Genomic DNA, 17,754 nt, shown 5'->3' on the forward strand with positions numbered 1-17,754 from the left:
CTATTTAGATGTGAAGTAGGGATGGGGGAAGAGATTTGATTCAGTTGCATTTAAAGGCAAACTTGCCTAATTCAAATGTCTGAAGCAATAGGTGAACTGAAACACAGACATCCTTCAAAATTTGCTCATCTCCAAATTTTGCAATGTGTACAGAATGTGTAAAAAAGTCATATACTAGGGTAAAGTGTGCATATAAATGCATATATTAACAAAAATAACATACAAAGATGCATTAAATTAAGGAAAATTGCTTTGCAAAAATGTGTATATTTTAAAAAGTGCAGAGAAGATGTGTCTATTAAGAAAAGTTTGCACATAATTTCTGATGAAGTTTCATGAGGACTTTAAAAAATGTGGAGAATCAAATTTAATATTAGAAAAATGAGAAATTGAGGGAAACTGAAATTAATGTATTTTCCCATCCCTAGTGTGATGAGAGTTTGTCTACACATTATTAATTCACGGGGGATGGGATTGTCTTGTTAAGAAAACCTTCACACACACCAAAGACCAAGGCTGGAAGGACAGATTTGGCAGATGAAGGTCTTGCACAGGGACTACTGAGATGAGATCATGTGATCTCTGGCTGCCAAAGTAGCTCAGCCGCACAGACTCTTACCAAGAATTTATGAAATTCAGCAGAATGAAACTGAGCCAAGCTAAAAAATACTTTAGTTGGCTAGGATATTTTTTTTCTAACCCATGAGAGCCAGGGAAACTGCCTTTTTTTCCTCTGTATTATATTTCATTCTGAACTGAAAGAGAATTCTGGGGCTTGTACAGTTCACCTCTCCTCACCTTTGATGCAGTTTTTAATGAGCTTTTGAATTTTGGGAGAAATTTACTGGCATCTCTAATGCCATCATTCATTGTCAACACCATTCTATATGCGGATCTCAAGGTATACCAATCATCCTTCATATTTCTATACAGGGGCTGCCACTTTCAGTATGCAATGACAACTGCTATCCTGGCTATAGCAGGAAAAAGAAGGAAGGAGAGAAATTTTGCTGCTATGATTGTGCTCAGTGTCCAGAAGGGATGGTATCTCATCAGAAGGGTAGGAGGCATAATATATATTAAGAAATGTCCATGACTTAACATATTTATCCTGTATTCATTTGGAGAATGGGTAACTCCTGAATGTGTATATAAAGGAGTTCACAGATTTGTTTAAAAAATTGAACTAGGCACAAAGAAATTACATTAAAAAGATAGGAAGCATAAAAATCATCAGCTACATGATAGGCTGAACAAGAGTTAAATGAGGCAAAGATGAGGCAAAGCAGGCCTCCCTTAGCAGGGCATTCTTCAGCTTAGATATGGCCACTGAGAATGCCTCTCCTAGGTCCCACCCAATCATATTTCTGCAGTCACAACCACAATGTGACCCCCTCCAGCATATCTTACTGCATGCATGGATTGATTCATATGGGAGGAGGCAGTCTTTTGATGTCTCTAAGAAATTTAGGACTTTAAAGGCCATCATCCAGATATTTAAATTGGGCTCAGACATGAACTAGAAACCAGTGAACCTGTTTCTGGAAAAGATGGGCATGCTTCCAATGAGAACTGCTATCCAGACTTTAGCCAGAGAAAGGAGGGAGATAAATGTTTGTGGCTATGATTGGCTCCATGTCCAGAAGGGTAGGAAACATAATGTACAGAGATCCCAATATTTTCATAATGTAATGTATTTATAATTTATTAATGTCCAGAATGTGTATCTCTGGAATGATATGGAGCAGATTTGGTTCACAATACAGATTTTTAAATGAATCAAACAAGCAAACATAGTTGTTGTTTTTAAAAGCAACATTTTAAAAGAGACACAAAGAGAATTTGTCAATAAAATTTCATAAAGACTTAGAGAACACAAATCATATTCTGTTCAGTTGGCCAAATACCTGCTGACATAAAAATGGGTAAATCAGGACTCCCATTGGAGGTACTTCCACAGACAAAGCATAGCCACTGAGAAGACCCTCTCCTGGGTTGCAGTCAATCATATCTGAAGACTGCACTCCAATGAGATCATGTCCAGAAGAGACACAGGTAGATTCACATGGGAGAAAGGGAGATAGCCTATCCTTGAGACATTTAGGGCTTTATCACTAGCTGCCACAGTTTAGATCAGCTGAATTTTTCAAACAGTCTCAAAAGCAACCACTACATATAACACATCACAGTAATGCCAACTCAATATAACTAAAGCATGTAGCATCATGAACAGATCCACTTCTGGAAGGGATGCATCTAGTGGACCAGTTAAATCTTGGCAAACACACCACACCTCTAGCTATGGCAATCATTTGCTCAGGTTTAAAATCAGTGTGAACCATTAGTTCATGACATGCACTTTAAGAATGTACCTATAGCCCACAGATATTTCTATCAAACTTTAAAGAGCAGGGAAATTGGACAGCTACAGTGAATGCACAAGGGGAGCAGGAGCCCTAACCTCTCTCTGAGATATTGTACTGCTCTACAAATTTCTCAAAATGCAAACACAATTTGGGTTGGTCTTTCACAGTTCAATCCACTTCTTGTGTAGCTTGGAAGAATTTGGTAACGTGCCTCTGAGCATATGGTGAGTGGTTTGCTCCTATGTAATCATGGCTAGGATAGGTAAAACTGACCATGGGGGAGGAGCAGGGGGGGAGAGGAGAGGGAAGGAGAAAGGGAGGGGACAGGGGAGCGGAAGGAGGGGGAGGGAGAGGAGGGGATTGGAGGGGGAGGGGAAAGGAAGGAGCAGGGGAGGGCAGGTTTGATCATTTGCATGCTTATTGACTTCAGTGGTATTTACTTCCATGCAATCATGCTTAAGATAAGTAAAACTGACCAGGGGGAGGGGGAAGGAGGGGACTGGAGGGGGAGGGAGAGGGAAGGGGCAAGAGGGAGGGGATAGCAGGGAGGAGAAGGGAGGGTGGGTTTGATCAGTTGCATACTTTTTGAGTTCAATGGGATTTATTTCTGTGCAATCATGTTTGAAAATAGAAATGGACTGCCTTCAAGTCAATCCCGACTTATGGTGACCCTATGAGTAAGGTTTTCATGGTAAACAGTATTCAGAGGTCATTTTACCATTGCCTTCCTCTTAGGCTGAGAGGCAGTGACTGGCCCAAGGTCAACCAATGAGCTTCATGGCTATGTGGGGATTCAAACCCTGGTCTCCCAGGTCGTGGTCCAACACTGAACTAGGGGAGGAGCAGGGAGGGGAGGGGGAGGGGGAGGGGAGGAAGTTGGGTGGATGGGCACTAGGCAGAAGGGAAGCCCCTTTCCTTTCCAAAAGGAAAACATTGTGAACAGTATCATTCTTTTTCAGGGTTTCCCCTACCTTTTTATTCTACAGCAGGCACTTGTAGCCTCCCACCCAAATTTAAACCAAAACTGTCCCTGGCCACATCCACACCAGACCTTTATTCCACTTAAGACAGTCATAGCTTCTCTCAAAGAATTCTGGGAAGTGTAGTTAGTGAAGGGTGCTGAGAGTTGCTAGGAGATGCCCTGTTCCACTCACAGAGCTTCAGTCAGAGAGGCTGACTATTAAACCACTTTGGCCACTGGAGCTCTGTCAAGGGAATAGAACTCTCCTCTCAGCACCCTTCACAAACTACACTTCCCAGGATTCTCTGGGGGAAGCCATAACTATCTCACATGAAATCAAAGTCTGGTGTGGGTGTGGCCCCCTGATTAGGCAAGCCCAGCAGCTGTGAGTCTGGCTTTTAGAACACTGACAGTTGGTTCTTACTGAGCATGCCTGACATTATCATTCAGTTCAATGCAAAATTTATTAGATTAATTAAAAACCAGCTAGGCATTTCTTTAACTTTTAAACTGCAGAAGATGAAGGTCAGAATATGGGGCAGCATGATGATGATGATGATTAAAAAGTGTTTCCTGTATATCTAAAGTCTGGCACTACATTATTCCAGTAAGTCCTATAACAACTCTGTAAAATAGGACAGCATTTTAATTCCACATAACAGGTGAGGATTAAGGTAAAATCAAAAAGAATGCCCCACCTGCAGGCTACCTTCTGAATTCGTGGCTTGAGTAAGATCAGTGTCAGGGATTTCCTGGCTTATAGTAAAACACTATAGCCACTAGAGTACACCAGCTCAGCATAATATACAAATTCTTTTGGAAATACAAAAACATTCCCACTCCTTGAAATTAAAGGACTCCTTTCTCTGAGAGTTCTTCACAGAACTGCAAGAATGCAAACAGAGGCATAGTCACTGACTGTTAAAATGGACAGCTTCAAACAGACATTGGGCAACATCTTGAAATACTTAAACAGCTCTTCCTTTTTTCTGCAGACATGGATGTCTGTGTGAATTGTCCAGAAGATCAGCTTCCCATTGAAGACCATACTCAATGTATTCCCAAGGTTCTAAGCTACCTTTCTTACAACGAGGATTTAGGGATTTTCTTAGCTGTCTTAGATATTTCTTTCTGTTTTGTAACAATATTAGTCCTTCAAACTTTTATAAAATACAAGGACACTCCCATTGTCAAAGCCAACAACAGGACCCTAACTTACATCCTCCTCATCTCCCTCCTCCTGTGCTTCCTCTGCTCCTTGCTCTTTATTGGAGAACCTACAAGGATAATCTGCCTTCTCCAACAAATGACGTTTGGCATTGTCTTCTCTGTGGCCCTTTCCACTGTTTTGGCAAAAACCATCACTGTAGTTCTAGCATTCATGGCAACCAAACCAGGATCCAGAATGAGGAAATGGGTGGGGAGAGGACTGACAAATTCTATAGTGCTTTCCTGCTCCTCTATTCAAGCTGGCATTTGTACAGTTTGGCTATTTATTTCTCCTCCATTCCCAGATAGGGACATGCACTCGGTGAATGGGGAAATCATACTGGAATGTAATGAGGCCTCAGTTACTATGTTTTACTGTGTTTTGGGCTACATGGGCTCCCTGGCCATTGTCAGTTTCATCTAGGAGCCTGCGAACCAAGATGGGAGAACTGGAGTGCTTGGTCTTAGAGGAAAGCATTGATATAGTGAGCATAACGGAGACCTGGTGGAATGGAGAAAACCAGTGGGATACAGTTATCCCTGGATATAAACTATATCGGAAGGACAGGGAAGGATGTATTGGTGGTGGAGTCGCTCTATACGTGAAAGAAGGCATTGAATCCAGCAAGCTCGAAACCCCAAAAGAGGCAGACTCCTCCACAGAATCGTTGTGGGTAGTGATACCATGCCCCAGGAGGGACTTAATACTGGGAACGATCTATCGTCCCCCTGATCAAAATGCTCAGGGAGACCTTGAGATGAGATATGAAATTGAGGAAGCATCCAAACTAGGAAATGTGGTAGTAATGGGTGACTTCAACTACCTGGACTTAGACTGGCTGCATATGTGTTCCAGTCATGACAAAGAAGCAAAGTTTCTAGATATTCTAAATAACTATTCCCTAGACCAGTTGGTCATGGAACCGACCAGAGGGATGGCAACCCTGGACTTAATCCTCAGTGGGGACTGGGACCTGGTGCGAGATGTAAGTGTTGTTGAACCGATTGGGAGCAGTGACCACAGTGCTATTAAATTAAACATACATGTAACTGGCCAATTGCCAAGAAAATCCAACACGGTCACATTTGACTTCAAAAGAGGAAACTTCACAAAAATGAGGGGATTGGTAAAAAGAAAGCTGAAAAACAAAGTCCAGAGGGTCACATCACTCGAAAATGCTTGGAAGTTGTTTAAAAACACTATATTAGAAGCTCAACTGGAGTGCATACCGCAGATCAGAAAAGGTACCGCCAGGGCCAAGAAGATGCCAGCATGGTTAACGAGCAAAGTCAAGGAAGCTCTTAGAGGCAAAAAGTCTTCCTTCAAAAAATGGAAGTCTTGTCCAAATGAAGAAAATAAAAAAGAACACAAACTCTGGCAAAAGAAATGCAAGAAGACAATAAGGGATGCTAAAAAAGAATTGGAGGAGCACATTGCTAAGAACATAAAAACCAACAACAAAAAATTCTATAAATACATTCAAAGCAGGAGACCATCTAGGGAGACAATTGGAGCCTTGGATGATAAGGGAGTCAAAGGTGTACTAAAGAACGATAAGGAGATTGCAGAGAAGCTAAATGAATTCTTTGCATCTGTCTTCACAGTGGAAGATATAGGGCAGATCCCTGAACCTGAACTAACATTTGCAGGAAGGGATTCTGAGGAACTGAGACAAATAGTGGTAACAAGAGAGGAAGTTCTAAGCTTAATGGACAATATAAAAACTGACAAATCACCGGGCCCGGATGGCATCCACCCGAGAGTTCTCAAAGAACTCAAAGGTGAAATTGCTGATCTGCTAACTAAAATATGTAACTTGTCCCTTGGGTCCTCCTCCGTGCCTGAGGACTGGAAAGTGGCAAATGTAATGCCAATCTTCAAAAAGGGATCCAGAGGGGATCCCGGAAATTACAGGCCAGTTAGCTTAACTTCTGTCCCTGGAAAACTGGTAGAAAGTATGATTAAAGCTAGATTAACTAAGCACATAGAAGAACAAGCTTTGCTGAAGCAGAGCCAGCATGGCTTCTGCAAGGGAAAGTCCTGTCTCAGTAACCTATTAGAATTCTTTGAGAGTGTCAACAAGCATATAGATAGAGGTGATCCAGTGGACATAGTGTACTTAGACTTTCAAAAAGCGTTTGACAAGGTACCTCACCAAAGGCTTCTGAGGAAGCTTAGCAGTCATGGAATAAGAGGAGAGGTCCTCTTGTGGATAAGAAATTGGTTAAGAAGCAGAAAGCAGAGAGTAGGAATAAACGGACAGTTCTCCCAATGGAGGGCTGGAGAAAGTGGAGTCCCTCAAGGATCGGTATTGGGACCTGTACTTTTCAATTTGTTCATTAATGACCTAGAATTAGGAGTGAGCAGTCAAGTGGCCAAGTTTGCTGATGACACTAAATTGTTCAGGGTTGTTAAAACAAAAAGGGATTGCGAAGAGCTCCAAAAAGACCTCTCCAAACTGAGTGAATGGGCAGAAAAATGGCAAATGCAATTCAATATAAACAAGTGTAAAATTATGCATATTGGAGCAAAAAATCTTAATTTCACATATACGCTCATGGGGTCTGAACTGGTGGTGACCGACCAGGAGAGAGACCTCGGAGTTGTAGTGGACAGCACGATGAAAATGTCGACCCAGTGTGCGGCAGCTGTGAAAAAGGCAAATTCCATGCTAGCGATAATTAGGAAAGGTATTGAAAATAAAACAGCCGATATCATAATGCCGTTGTATAAATCTATGGTGCGGCCGCATTTGGAATACTGTGTACAGTTCTGGTCGCCTCATCTCAAAAAGGATATGATAGAGTTGGAAAAGGTTCAGAAGAGGGCAACCAGAATGATCAAGGGGATGGAGCGACTCCCTTACGAGGAAAGGTTGCAGCATTTGGGGCTTTTTAGTTTAGAGAAAAGGCGGGTCAGAGGAGACATGATAGAAGTGTATAAAATTATGCATGGCATTGAGAAAGTGGATAGAGAATAGTTCTTCTCCCTCTCTCATAATACTAGAACTCGTGGACATTCAAAGAAGCTGAATGTTGGAAGATTCAGGACAGACAAAAGGAAGTACTTCTTTACTCAGCGCATAGTTAAACTATGGAATTTGCTCCCACAAGATGCAGTAATGGCCACCAGCTTGGACGGCTTTAAAAGAAGATTAGACAAATTCATGGAGGACAGGGCTATCAATGGCTACTAGCCATGATGGCTGTGCTGTGCCACCCTAGTCAGAGGCAGCATGCTTCTGAAAACCAGTTGCCGGAAGCCTCAGGAGGGGAGAGTGTTCTTGCACTCGGGTCCTGCTTGCGGGCTTCCCCCAGGCACCTGGTTGGCCACTGTGAGAACAGGATGCTGGACTAGATGGGCCACTGGCCTGATCCAGCAGGCTCTTCTTATGTTCTTATGTTCTTATGTTCCAACCTACCTGAGCACCAAAGGGAAATACATGGTTGCTGTCGAGATCTTCTCCATCTTATCTTCCAGTGCTGGACTACTTAGTTGCATCTTTTTCCCTAAATGCTACATCGTTGTGCTGAGGCCTGATCTGAACAAGGAGCAGCTAATAAGGGGGGGAAATGAAAGAATTTACTTTCAACTCTTTATCCTTCCCTTACACACATTTTATTGGGAATGCTGGTAGTAGGGAATATCATGAGAATTCCAACCAGTGCTTGCATAGATGAACAGCCCTCCTCATCTTCTTGTGAGAAGAACTCAGCAAGGCACAGTCCACCCTTTTTGGGGACCCATCTGAATTCTTTTCATGCACACCCTGACTTCTGCTGTGCAGGACCCTGTCTAGTCACCAAACAAACAAAAAAGTTATTTAGGACCAAGACAGGATAGCATGCAACATCTGCAGGTTATGTTTAGAATTGCAAAGGCCCATCTGAGCTCCTCCCCTTGTAAGGTTGTGTAAAAAGTGAAAATGATACTGCCAGTATAGTGACATTGTCTCTTTTTCTTCCAGAGTTTATGGGGGCTTTAGTTCATCTTTGTGTTTCCTGGCTGAATAGACGCTATGCTGGTAGCATTTTGTTCTCTTTACATATATTTGAAGACTTCTGCTGGGAAAACAAAACATTTAAATTGGCTTGGAACTGGTTGGGAATGTGTTGTAGTAACTGTTTCCTTACTGTTTTTATTCCTTCTGTCTTTTTCTCACATCTAAGTAGTTAAGTTTCCCATTAGGGGTCTGCATTGAATAGCACTTTCAGCCAGCCCAATGGTGTCATGAATGAGATGGGAATGTGTATACCTATCTAAATGGGCATCCATAAATTTGTGAGAACACAAAAGGCTTTCCTCCTTTCTCCATGACTCTGCATAAAGCAAAGACTCTGCCAGTATAGTGGCACAGTGTATTTACCCGCAAGGGATGGAAGTTATAGTCCAGCTCTGTGTCTATTCTTCCAGGCATGAGAAATGTACTATTACTCTGATGATCCCTTGAAGAATAGACACTATGCTGTCAGCATCTTGGTTCCTTTACAGACAGTTGTAGAGGAAAGAGGAGAGACCTGGAAGATCTGTCACAGTTTTAAAAGTGCCATCTGTGACCTGTCTTGGGGTATGGAGACCCAATATCAGGCAATAGATGGAACCAGGACCTTTGTGTGTGCAAATGGAATGCTCAAAGAACTTGATCCTGTCTGGTATGAGTAGTGGGATCTTCATTTGTTCTTAGCTGATGGACTGAGTAGCCCCACTAAGCTTACAATTCAAAAGCACCACAAAAATTACAATTCAATTTGCTTGGAATGTGTTGAAAATGTATTGCAGCTGTTTCCTTAGTATATGTAATGCAGCTTTTATTCTTTGTATATTTTCCTTACACAGCTAGTTTATGTCCGTGATAGGGATCTGCATCAAATATTGATTTCAGCAAGATCAGCTGCAACATTAATGAGCATTGATACAGGAATGTATATATCCATCTAAATGTGCATCCATATACTGATCCACAGTGGAACTGGAAACCTCCTTCCAGTTTTTGATCTCTCTTGTAAGAGTGGGGCTCTGGCTCACTGAAATGATGGCAGATATTATTGAAATTGTGGTATCTTTTCTAAAAGCAATTAAAAGAAGTACACACATGCCTTAGCTTTTTCTTCCCAAGTTTTTTCATAGCTCATGTTCCTTTGCTCCACTCTTGTATAGCCAGCTTTGGGACTCAAAAGGGTTGGTGCTGCTAGAATTGTGATTATATATGAACTGAGGTTCACTATGGGCCATCTGTAAGGGACTTTCACATAAGGCAAATCAGAAAGTAGTGCAACCATCTGCTTTCTGGCCTTCCTCTATCAAACCTCTATCCTTTCATTTCTAGCCACTAAAATAATTCGTGTCTTTGGCTGTTCATTCATATTATGTATTAACTTCATTTTTTAAAAAAAAATGTAACTGAATTAATTCTTGGTTAGTAAAGAACTTCTCATAAACTCAGTTTCAAAGATTCACTCTTGATAAGTTCTTATTTAAGAAGCAACTGGACTAACTAATACATTTAAGTAAAACAGTCTTTTAGGGGATTCTCAGTCAAGGCTTCATCAAAATGAACTTAGGCAAGAGAGCTAGAAAAGGACTCAGCCTGTATATCTTAAAGAGACAATCACAGTACTAAGTTATATATGCCCTGAAAGACAAATTTTAATGGGCCCAGAAAATATTGTGGGTGACCCTGCTCCACCACCAAACTATTAAAATTCAGAGTATAAAATCCTTGGGGTGGAAAACATTTGCTGTTGCTTATGTAGACCTGTAAAATGTGGTATATCATAAATAAATAATGTTAATATTAACAAAATACTTCTTCGTAGCCATAAATGGAACAATTTGAAGTGATATGCAGAAACAAAGGTACATCACACAAGTCTGAGCCTCTAAATTTGAACCTGGGTCTTCAGTTATGTTCAGTATAGGTAAGGTGTGACTGATTTTAACTCTAGCTCTGGATCAAAGAAGCCTGGACCTAGCAGGCTATGTGCTATTTATTTCTGTATATCCCTAAAAAAAAAAAAGTTGTAGGATTCAAAGGAGAAAAATACTTGGGCCTGTTTTGTCATGCATGATTCAGTTGGGAAGGTCAACAACACTCTGGGGAAGTGATCACCATCATTGTTAAAGTTACTGGTTTGGTTTCCAGCCTCTTACACAAAGGGCATCCAGAGCTTGATAACAAGATCAGCATTCATTATCTGGGATAGGGAAAGCTATAAAACCCTCGTATTCAGAACCGGACATAGATATTGGCAGGTCTCAGTCATTGTTTCATATGATCAGTTTCCCTTTATATGTCAGGCTATGTTTCTATCAGCTAATTTTCCCCGTGCTTTTTAGTCAAATACCATGGGTATCCCCACCTCTTTCCCCTTGTCCTTGTTCACTTAATTTTCCACTGACTGTTTTTTTTTATTATGAAAAGTTCTTCCTTCCACCAACCCTCTAAATGAATCATTTTCCAATTATATTTTCTTGAGGGCTCACTTTTTTAAAAAGGAAAGTATTGTGGTTGCAATCATTTTGTTATTTATAAAAGATATATAGGGTGCAATCCAGGAGCCATGAACACCACCTTAATGTAATACTGTAATTCCTGTGATGTACCTTACAGACTTTTGAACAAATATTTTGTAGATCTCTTCATATTGGCTATTATCTTGTCTCTTCTATTATCACTTTATTTTATTTTAATTAATATAATTAGTGTAAGTATTCTAAAAGGGGGAAAAAGCTTTTTGTTCTCACCATCCCTTTAGAGGTTAACTGAAGAGTTCGTGCAAATACATTATTTGGGGACCCTAATGGACAAGGAGCCATTATTAACTATAAGAAAAGGATAATGGCACAGATTCTCTACCATGCCCACATATAATACTGTAGTTGGAAACATGGAAATCTTCAACTTACGTAGGGGGAATTTTGTCAGCAGGATCCTACTGGTGCTGGTGCTGGTGCTGATATTGCTGTGTCATACTGTATATAAGACACATTCAATTAATTGCAGCATATATGATGATCCCCTTCCAATTCCTCATGAATTTTACCAGCCAGGAGACCTTGTCATTGGTGTGATTGTTTCTCAGGCTATCCTCTTGTATAACAACCTCTCTTTCATGGAACAACCTACACAGATCATGATTGACGAACCCATGTAAGGCATTATTTCTTTTCTCTTACTGTCTTTCTGTAATACGTTCGATCCATAATAACTGAGAACACATAATGCAACACTGTGCTTCAGTTAGAATTCCTTTATTATCTGGTATGAGCCAAGTGGCATTTGAGGCATCTTCCAACTGGTTAATCATTGTCTGCCCAATCTTCTACATGAGATTGTTGGGCACAGATCACCGGCAGGTTTACTTCCCCAAGCCCCATTGAAGTGAAAGGATCCTGTGCATTTAATAAGGCTTGTACAGAATAATCACATGCAGGATTATGCCCTTATATAGGTTTTTCCACACCACTGCCATATCCACATTCTAGCCCTTTGTGTTTGAAAGGAAGTGCTGTACTGGAATTTTTTGCAAATATAATTGCTGTTCATGGGGCACATCAAATGTTTGTTTATAGCATGAATCTGTGCTATATGCCACTGGGAAGCATAATAAAAATAGAGGATCTACAAAACATTTCAAAGTGTTTTACCAAGTCTGTGCATGTGCATAAGTGCACTTGTTCAGACAAGAATGCACAGATGGTGTCTCGCCCACCAAGTTTCAAAAACTACATTTGTAATCCCTTTTTCTAAATACAGGCTTTCATGCCAGCTCTTTAATAACTGCCAGCAGGGCTGCCTTTACCTTACACAATAGATAGATAGATAGTTTATTACGGCGATATGGTCAGCAAATACCTTACACAATACCTGTTCATCCTCTGTAAGTGAGCAGGACCTGGTCTGCATCTGGCTTTAATCCCATTGGTCCCTGATGGGAATCCCCAACCCCAGCCAAGGTGCACAACGTGAACTCATCCCAGAATGAATTTCCCTTAGTGGAATTGAAAGGTTCTTGAGAAAGATAGGGGAATAGTGTGCATGTGAGAGAGATCATGGTAAAATCAGAGACAGGCAGCTATCAGAGGTTTTTGTCACCTCCTTTGCAAGCATTGTTCCACATATCCTCTGATATTGCTGATCCATTATAAAGTTCCCATAAAGTTGCAGCTGCCTCCTCTTGCTGCTTCTCTCCCACATCTTTTAGCCTCGTTCTCCCTTTCCTGTTCCACTCCTGCATCCATTCAAGGAGGCCATTACAATTCTAGGTGTACACCTATAGCTGCTTAATACACAACCAAGTGTTCACATAGAACTGTAGTGGGTTCAATTCAGGCTTTAGACAACAGTTATTTTAGTACAGGAGAAAAATCGTTGAGATCTTTTTCTGGGTTTTTAATAAACATTTTTCTTCTAATAATTCATATATAACCTAAGGTAAGCAATAATGGTACTTAAACAATTCTTGCTATAAAGTGTAACTACTCAGAATACATCCACTGAAGTTAATGGTCCATTAATTTCAGTAGATATACTCTGAGCAGGACTTCATTGACTACAACCCTAAATCTGATAAATTTCAGTAGTTCAAAATAGGAGAGGTCTTGCCAGTTTCCAAGTCTTACCAGCTCTAAGATGCTGCCAGCATAGGTACCACCAAAAGAGCTTCAGATGGTAGGGAGCTGATATGTTCAAACTTATTTATACAGTTTCTTGTTTATGTTAAGCTTATTCCTACAGTTTCTGAGAGTCTTATCACTGCCCCATAAATTAGCCACACAGTCCAAACTATCTTATTGTTTCCATATATTCCAACAGACATAAGAGAGAAGATGTGCATATTTCTTCTAGATAAGGCAATGTCAGAAATTTACTTTTAACAAGTCTCAATTCAACTTGTAACCATAATATCAGTACATCAGCATTACAACTATCCTTATCATGACATCCAAATATTCAGTGTATCATCTTTATATATACCTTAACCCAACAGTTCATTGACCATTGTGACTGAAGCTGGTGTCTGTTACCAAAAAGTCTTCCCTTATATAAATAGTGCTTTTACCTCTCAACTTCTTAATTATTCCTCATAAACCCTTCCCTTTTCGCTATGACCTACTTTTGTAAAATTGAAATGTATTCTGTTTCTTATTTGGATATGAATTAATACTCTTATCAGTGGCCATTCTTTGCAATTCTAGAAGTACTAAAGCAACTATATTGTTATATTTGCCACACAGGTAAGTGGTGGTGGTGGTAGTGGTGATGATGATGGTGTTCATAAGTGAATATGCTTTGTTGTTCTTTGTTTGTTGCTTGATTGAACAGCAGTAATTCTTATTACAGTTCAGTGCCAAAGAACTACCAGCATATTCTGGCCTTAGCATTTGCTGTCAAAGAGATCAATGAGAATCCCAACATCTTACCAAATATCTCTCTGGGGTTCCGCATACTCAATAGCTACTATACTGCAAGGATGACCTATAAAGCTACCCTGAGCCTGCTTTCCATGCAGCATACGTTTGTCCCCAACTTCAAGTGTCACAAAGAGAACCATGTGATAGCTCTCATTGGAGGGTGCCAGTCTGAAATTTCTGCCAATATTGCCATCCTTTCAGCAACCCATAAGACTGCACAGGTAAGCTGTGTTCAAGAAGATATTGAAATGTCTAAACTCTGGCACACTATCTTGATTTCAGCAAAACTCTTACTTTGGGTAGCAAACTTATTAAATGTGGGCAAGATGATAATTCCAACAGCTGGATTCTTAACTCACTGGAAAACTGTAATGAAAGAGTGTTCATCAATCAGTCCTCATCAAATTCTTCTCTCCATCTTCAGCATGCTAGTGTTTCCAATATGATCTGAAGTGTCTCCTTCACTGTTTATATCTTAATATCCAGTCTTGGAGATTTCTGTTGTGCTTTGAATGTAACCCTATTGAAAGCCCTATTAAACTTAACAGACTTAGAAGTAAACTCAGAAGTGGTCAGGAACCCCTGGTCCACAGATCAAATTAGCCCCTCCAGGCAAGCCATTTTTGCCCAGGCAGCCATTTTCAGCAGGCCACACCCACCTGACATCATATGACATCAGGTGCAGGACAGGTAAAGCTGCAGCTGCCAGGGAACACTCAGAAGCAGCAGGACTTACATTCTGCAGTATTTAAATTCAGCAGTGAATGTAAGTCCCACTTGGGATCTCCTGAACAAAGGTACTGAGAGAAGCCAATTCCTACTGACAGAAGCCAGGCTGGCATTCAACACTGAATTTAAAATCAATGTGTAATGCATGCTCCACTAGGATCATTTCTAACCAGGAGCTCCCACTCAGATCTCCCAAGTGGAGTTCTTCTTCCTGGCGATCACTTGTGACCAAGTAAGATTGTCTTCCAAAATATAGTCTTTAACAATGGATCCGTCTGAATCTGTATCCACTGCCGATGTACCAGACCATGACTAGGGGCTTCTGGATTTCGCAGTCCTGCCCCCGTCGCCATTTACTGATCGCCATGGGACTTTTGTTATGGAGGACGCCTTTGCTTGAATTTGTTTTATGTGGGGAGATCAGAGCACCACGATCAACACACAATCTTGACAGAAAAAGGCTTTGATGCAATGGCATGGTACCATGACGATTGGAAGTCCTTTATATGCTGCAGCCCTCATCCACCTTCACAGCCGTTGTAACATACACATTGTTATCCTCCACCTGTTCTGCCGTTGAGGACTTTCTTGGATTGTTCTTTGTCTGGTTCCTCTCCCTTGACCTTACTGCCATGGGTGACCCTGCTGGGAGTACATGACTCCCGACGGCATCGCTCACAGGGTTCATTGGAACACGCAAACCCACTCACCACTACAAGGTGACTACTTTCCTACTGAAAGCAGCCTGGCTTGCATTTGGCACTAAATTTAAACATTGATGAAAGCACACCCTGTTGCCAAGGAACATTTGGGAGTGCATGACTCAGAGTACACTCCCAAATGTTCCTGTGAGATGGAGTTTGATTTCAAAACTGTTTAAATTCATACCAAATGCAAGCCCTGCTGCTTTCCAGCTAGCTCAGAACCATCTGACATCATTTCACATCAGGTGATGACAGGTGGGTGGGCTTTCCCACCTGTCAAAAGTGGCCCACAGAGAGGTGGCCATTTTTTTTTTATCCCACTCACAGGACAACGTGGTTCCCCACCCTTGACATACAAGATTGTGATATGGTGCAGATAGGAGTGAGAAGGACAGAAAAGAGGAAAATAAAAATGATGCTTTGAAAAGTTTGTGAGAAGAAACTGAAGATAAATTTGTCAGGAGGGAGGGTGGCATATCTTAATTCATTTAATAATATTGCTGTCTCAGTGGAGGTATTTTTCTTGCTTTTGAAACATTTTGTGCAGGCATGACATATGAATGCTAGCAACAGGCTTTGGAACAATTTTAAAAATGGAATAAATTGGTGAAAACTGCTCATAATGGAAAATAGTCCCTTCAACTTTCCATTTAAATTTTCATCTCCATTCCATGTCCCATCTATTTAGTGAAGGTAGGTCAGGTCAGAAACTTTTGTAAGGAGATGCAATCTATTAAGAGAGGACAGAACAGGAGTCCCTTTCAGATTTAATCTCCAATATGAAGTATGAAGATGGAAGTGAAGGACTTGCATGGGCAGAGGATCTGGTTACCAGGCAGACTTAGCAGTGACCTCATCCTTGCAAAACACAACCAGTGAGAACTTCTGGGCATGGAAGGCAGTTTCATTTTTCAGCCACACTTTGCTAGCATCTGTGTAGCTTGAAGGGATTTTGGTGGGGCAGACAAACCATACTTAATCCATAGCTAAAGAACTGTCCAGTTCATATACAATACTAAACCATAATTAAGGTCAGAAAGCCAAAAACAAACCATTGCTTGTTTTTGCTAACAAGCAGTCATTAAGAACCATACTTAAGGCATTGAGCCAGGTTCAGACATAGTTCTAGTTGTGTGTTCTTTAGATTCCAAGTCTTCAGTTTAATGGTGTTAATAGTAATACCCACTTAGCAATTTCAATAAGCTCCTTCCAAAACAGTTGAATATTTCTACATTTCTGCAGCATACAAAAGTCTCCTGGTCTCATTCACTGCATCTCCCACACAGGTGTATGTCTACTTTTTTATTTTAATTAGTTGTAAAGGAATCAGATACCAAATTACACACAAGTCTAAAATAGTTTTCATTCAAAACTAGATTCAGATTGTAATTTGTTACAAATAATTCACAGAATTTCATTACTCTTTAGTTGCAGATATATTAGAATCGGTTCAGAGAAGGATATCAAAACTGGGTAGGGGAAAACTGGAAGGAACTGAGTATGTTTGACCTGGATAAATGAAGACTATGGCACAAATACCTAACCCCTGTGCCTGTCACATCTAATGGGTTGGATGTGGACCAATAAACTGAGATGGAATATTGATGAGATCGAAGCACTGTGGATTGGTAGTTCTCATGCCAAGGAATTAGGCAGACAATCTGCTCTAAATAAAACTTCACTCCCTCAAATAGAGGAGGTGCATAGTTTGGGTGTACTCATAGATCCAGCTTTGTTGCTGAGGACCAAGTAGTTTCAGTGACTCAGAGCCAACTTTGGTCTGACCTTCAGCTATAGCTGTTCCTGGACAAGGATGTACTTGCCACAGTAATTCACACTCTGGTAACCACATTGATTGGATTGGTGTAATTGCATTATGTAGGGCTGTCCTGAAGATGACATGTAATGCACAAAGAGGCACATAGGCTGCTATGTTGAGAAATATATAGAAGCCATATAAGATCAGTTTCAAAAGAATTGTACTGGCTGCCAATAAGTTTATGGTCTGATTTCAGGATGTTAGTGAAGACTTATGAATCCCTAATGACTTGAGACTTAGGTATTTGAAGGAGTATCTCTCTGTATTTTGTCCTACCAACGCTATAAAAACTGCCAGAAATACTCTCCTCCACACCTCACTTTCAGCAGCATTACATTCATGAAGACACAGGAGAAGGCCTTTTCCACGGTGATGCCAAAGCCATGAAATGTCCTCCGTTCTGAGGCCCAACTGAGATAAGCTCTGAATTCAATGTTTCTTACTTTGTTTCTACTAGGCAGTATTTTCTTATTATCTCCCTGAAAAATATGAGTGAATAATATTTACATATTTTATTTCAGCTCACTTATGGTTCATTTTTGCCATTGCAA

The 17,754-nt window shown here is 40.7% G+C and overlaps 1 protein-coding gene across 1 annotated transcript in view; it reads left to right on the forward strand.

Moving 5' to 3' along the window:
- The window catches only part of LOC133367659 (vomeronasal type-2 receptor 26-like), a 45,888-nt gene that overhangs the window by 20,712 nt on the left and 7,422 nt on the right, over positions 1 to 17,754 (forward strand). Inside the window, exons 4-5 of the mRNA XM_061591754.1 lie at positions 11,584 to 11,687; positions 13,881 to 14,172. Of these exons, the coding sequence (XP_061447738.1) occupies positions 11,584 to 11,687; positions 13,881 to 14,172 (396 nt within the window). The remainder of the gene's footprint in view (positions 1 to 11,583; positions 11,688 to 13,880; positions 14,173 to 17,754) is intronic.

Source organism: Rhineura floridana, chromosome 11 (genome assembly GCF_030035675.1).
Source record: "Rhineura floridana isolate rRhiFlo1 chromosome 11, rRhiFlo1.hap2, whole genome shotgun sequence".
Taxonomy (NCBI): Eukaryota; Metazoa; Chordata; class Lepidosauria; order Squamata; family Rhineuridae; genus Rhineura; species Rhineura floridana.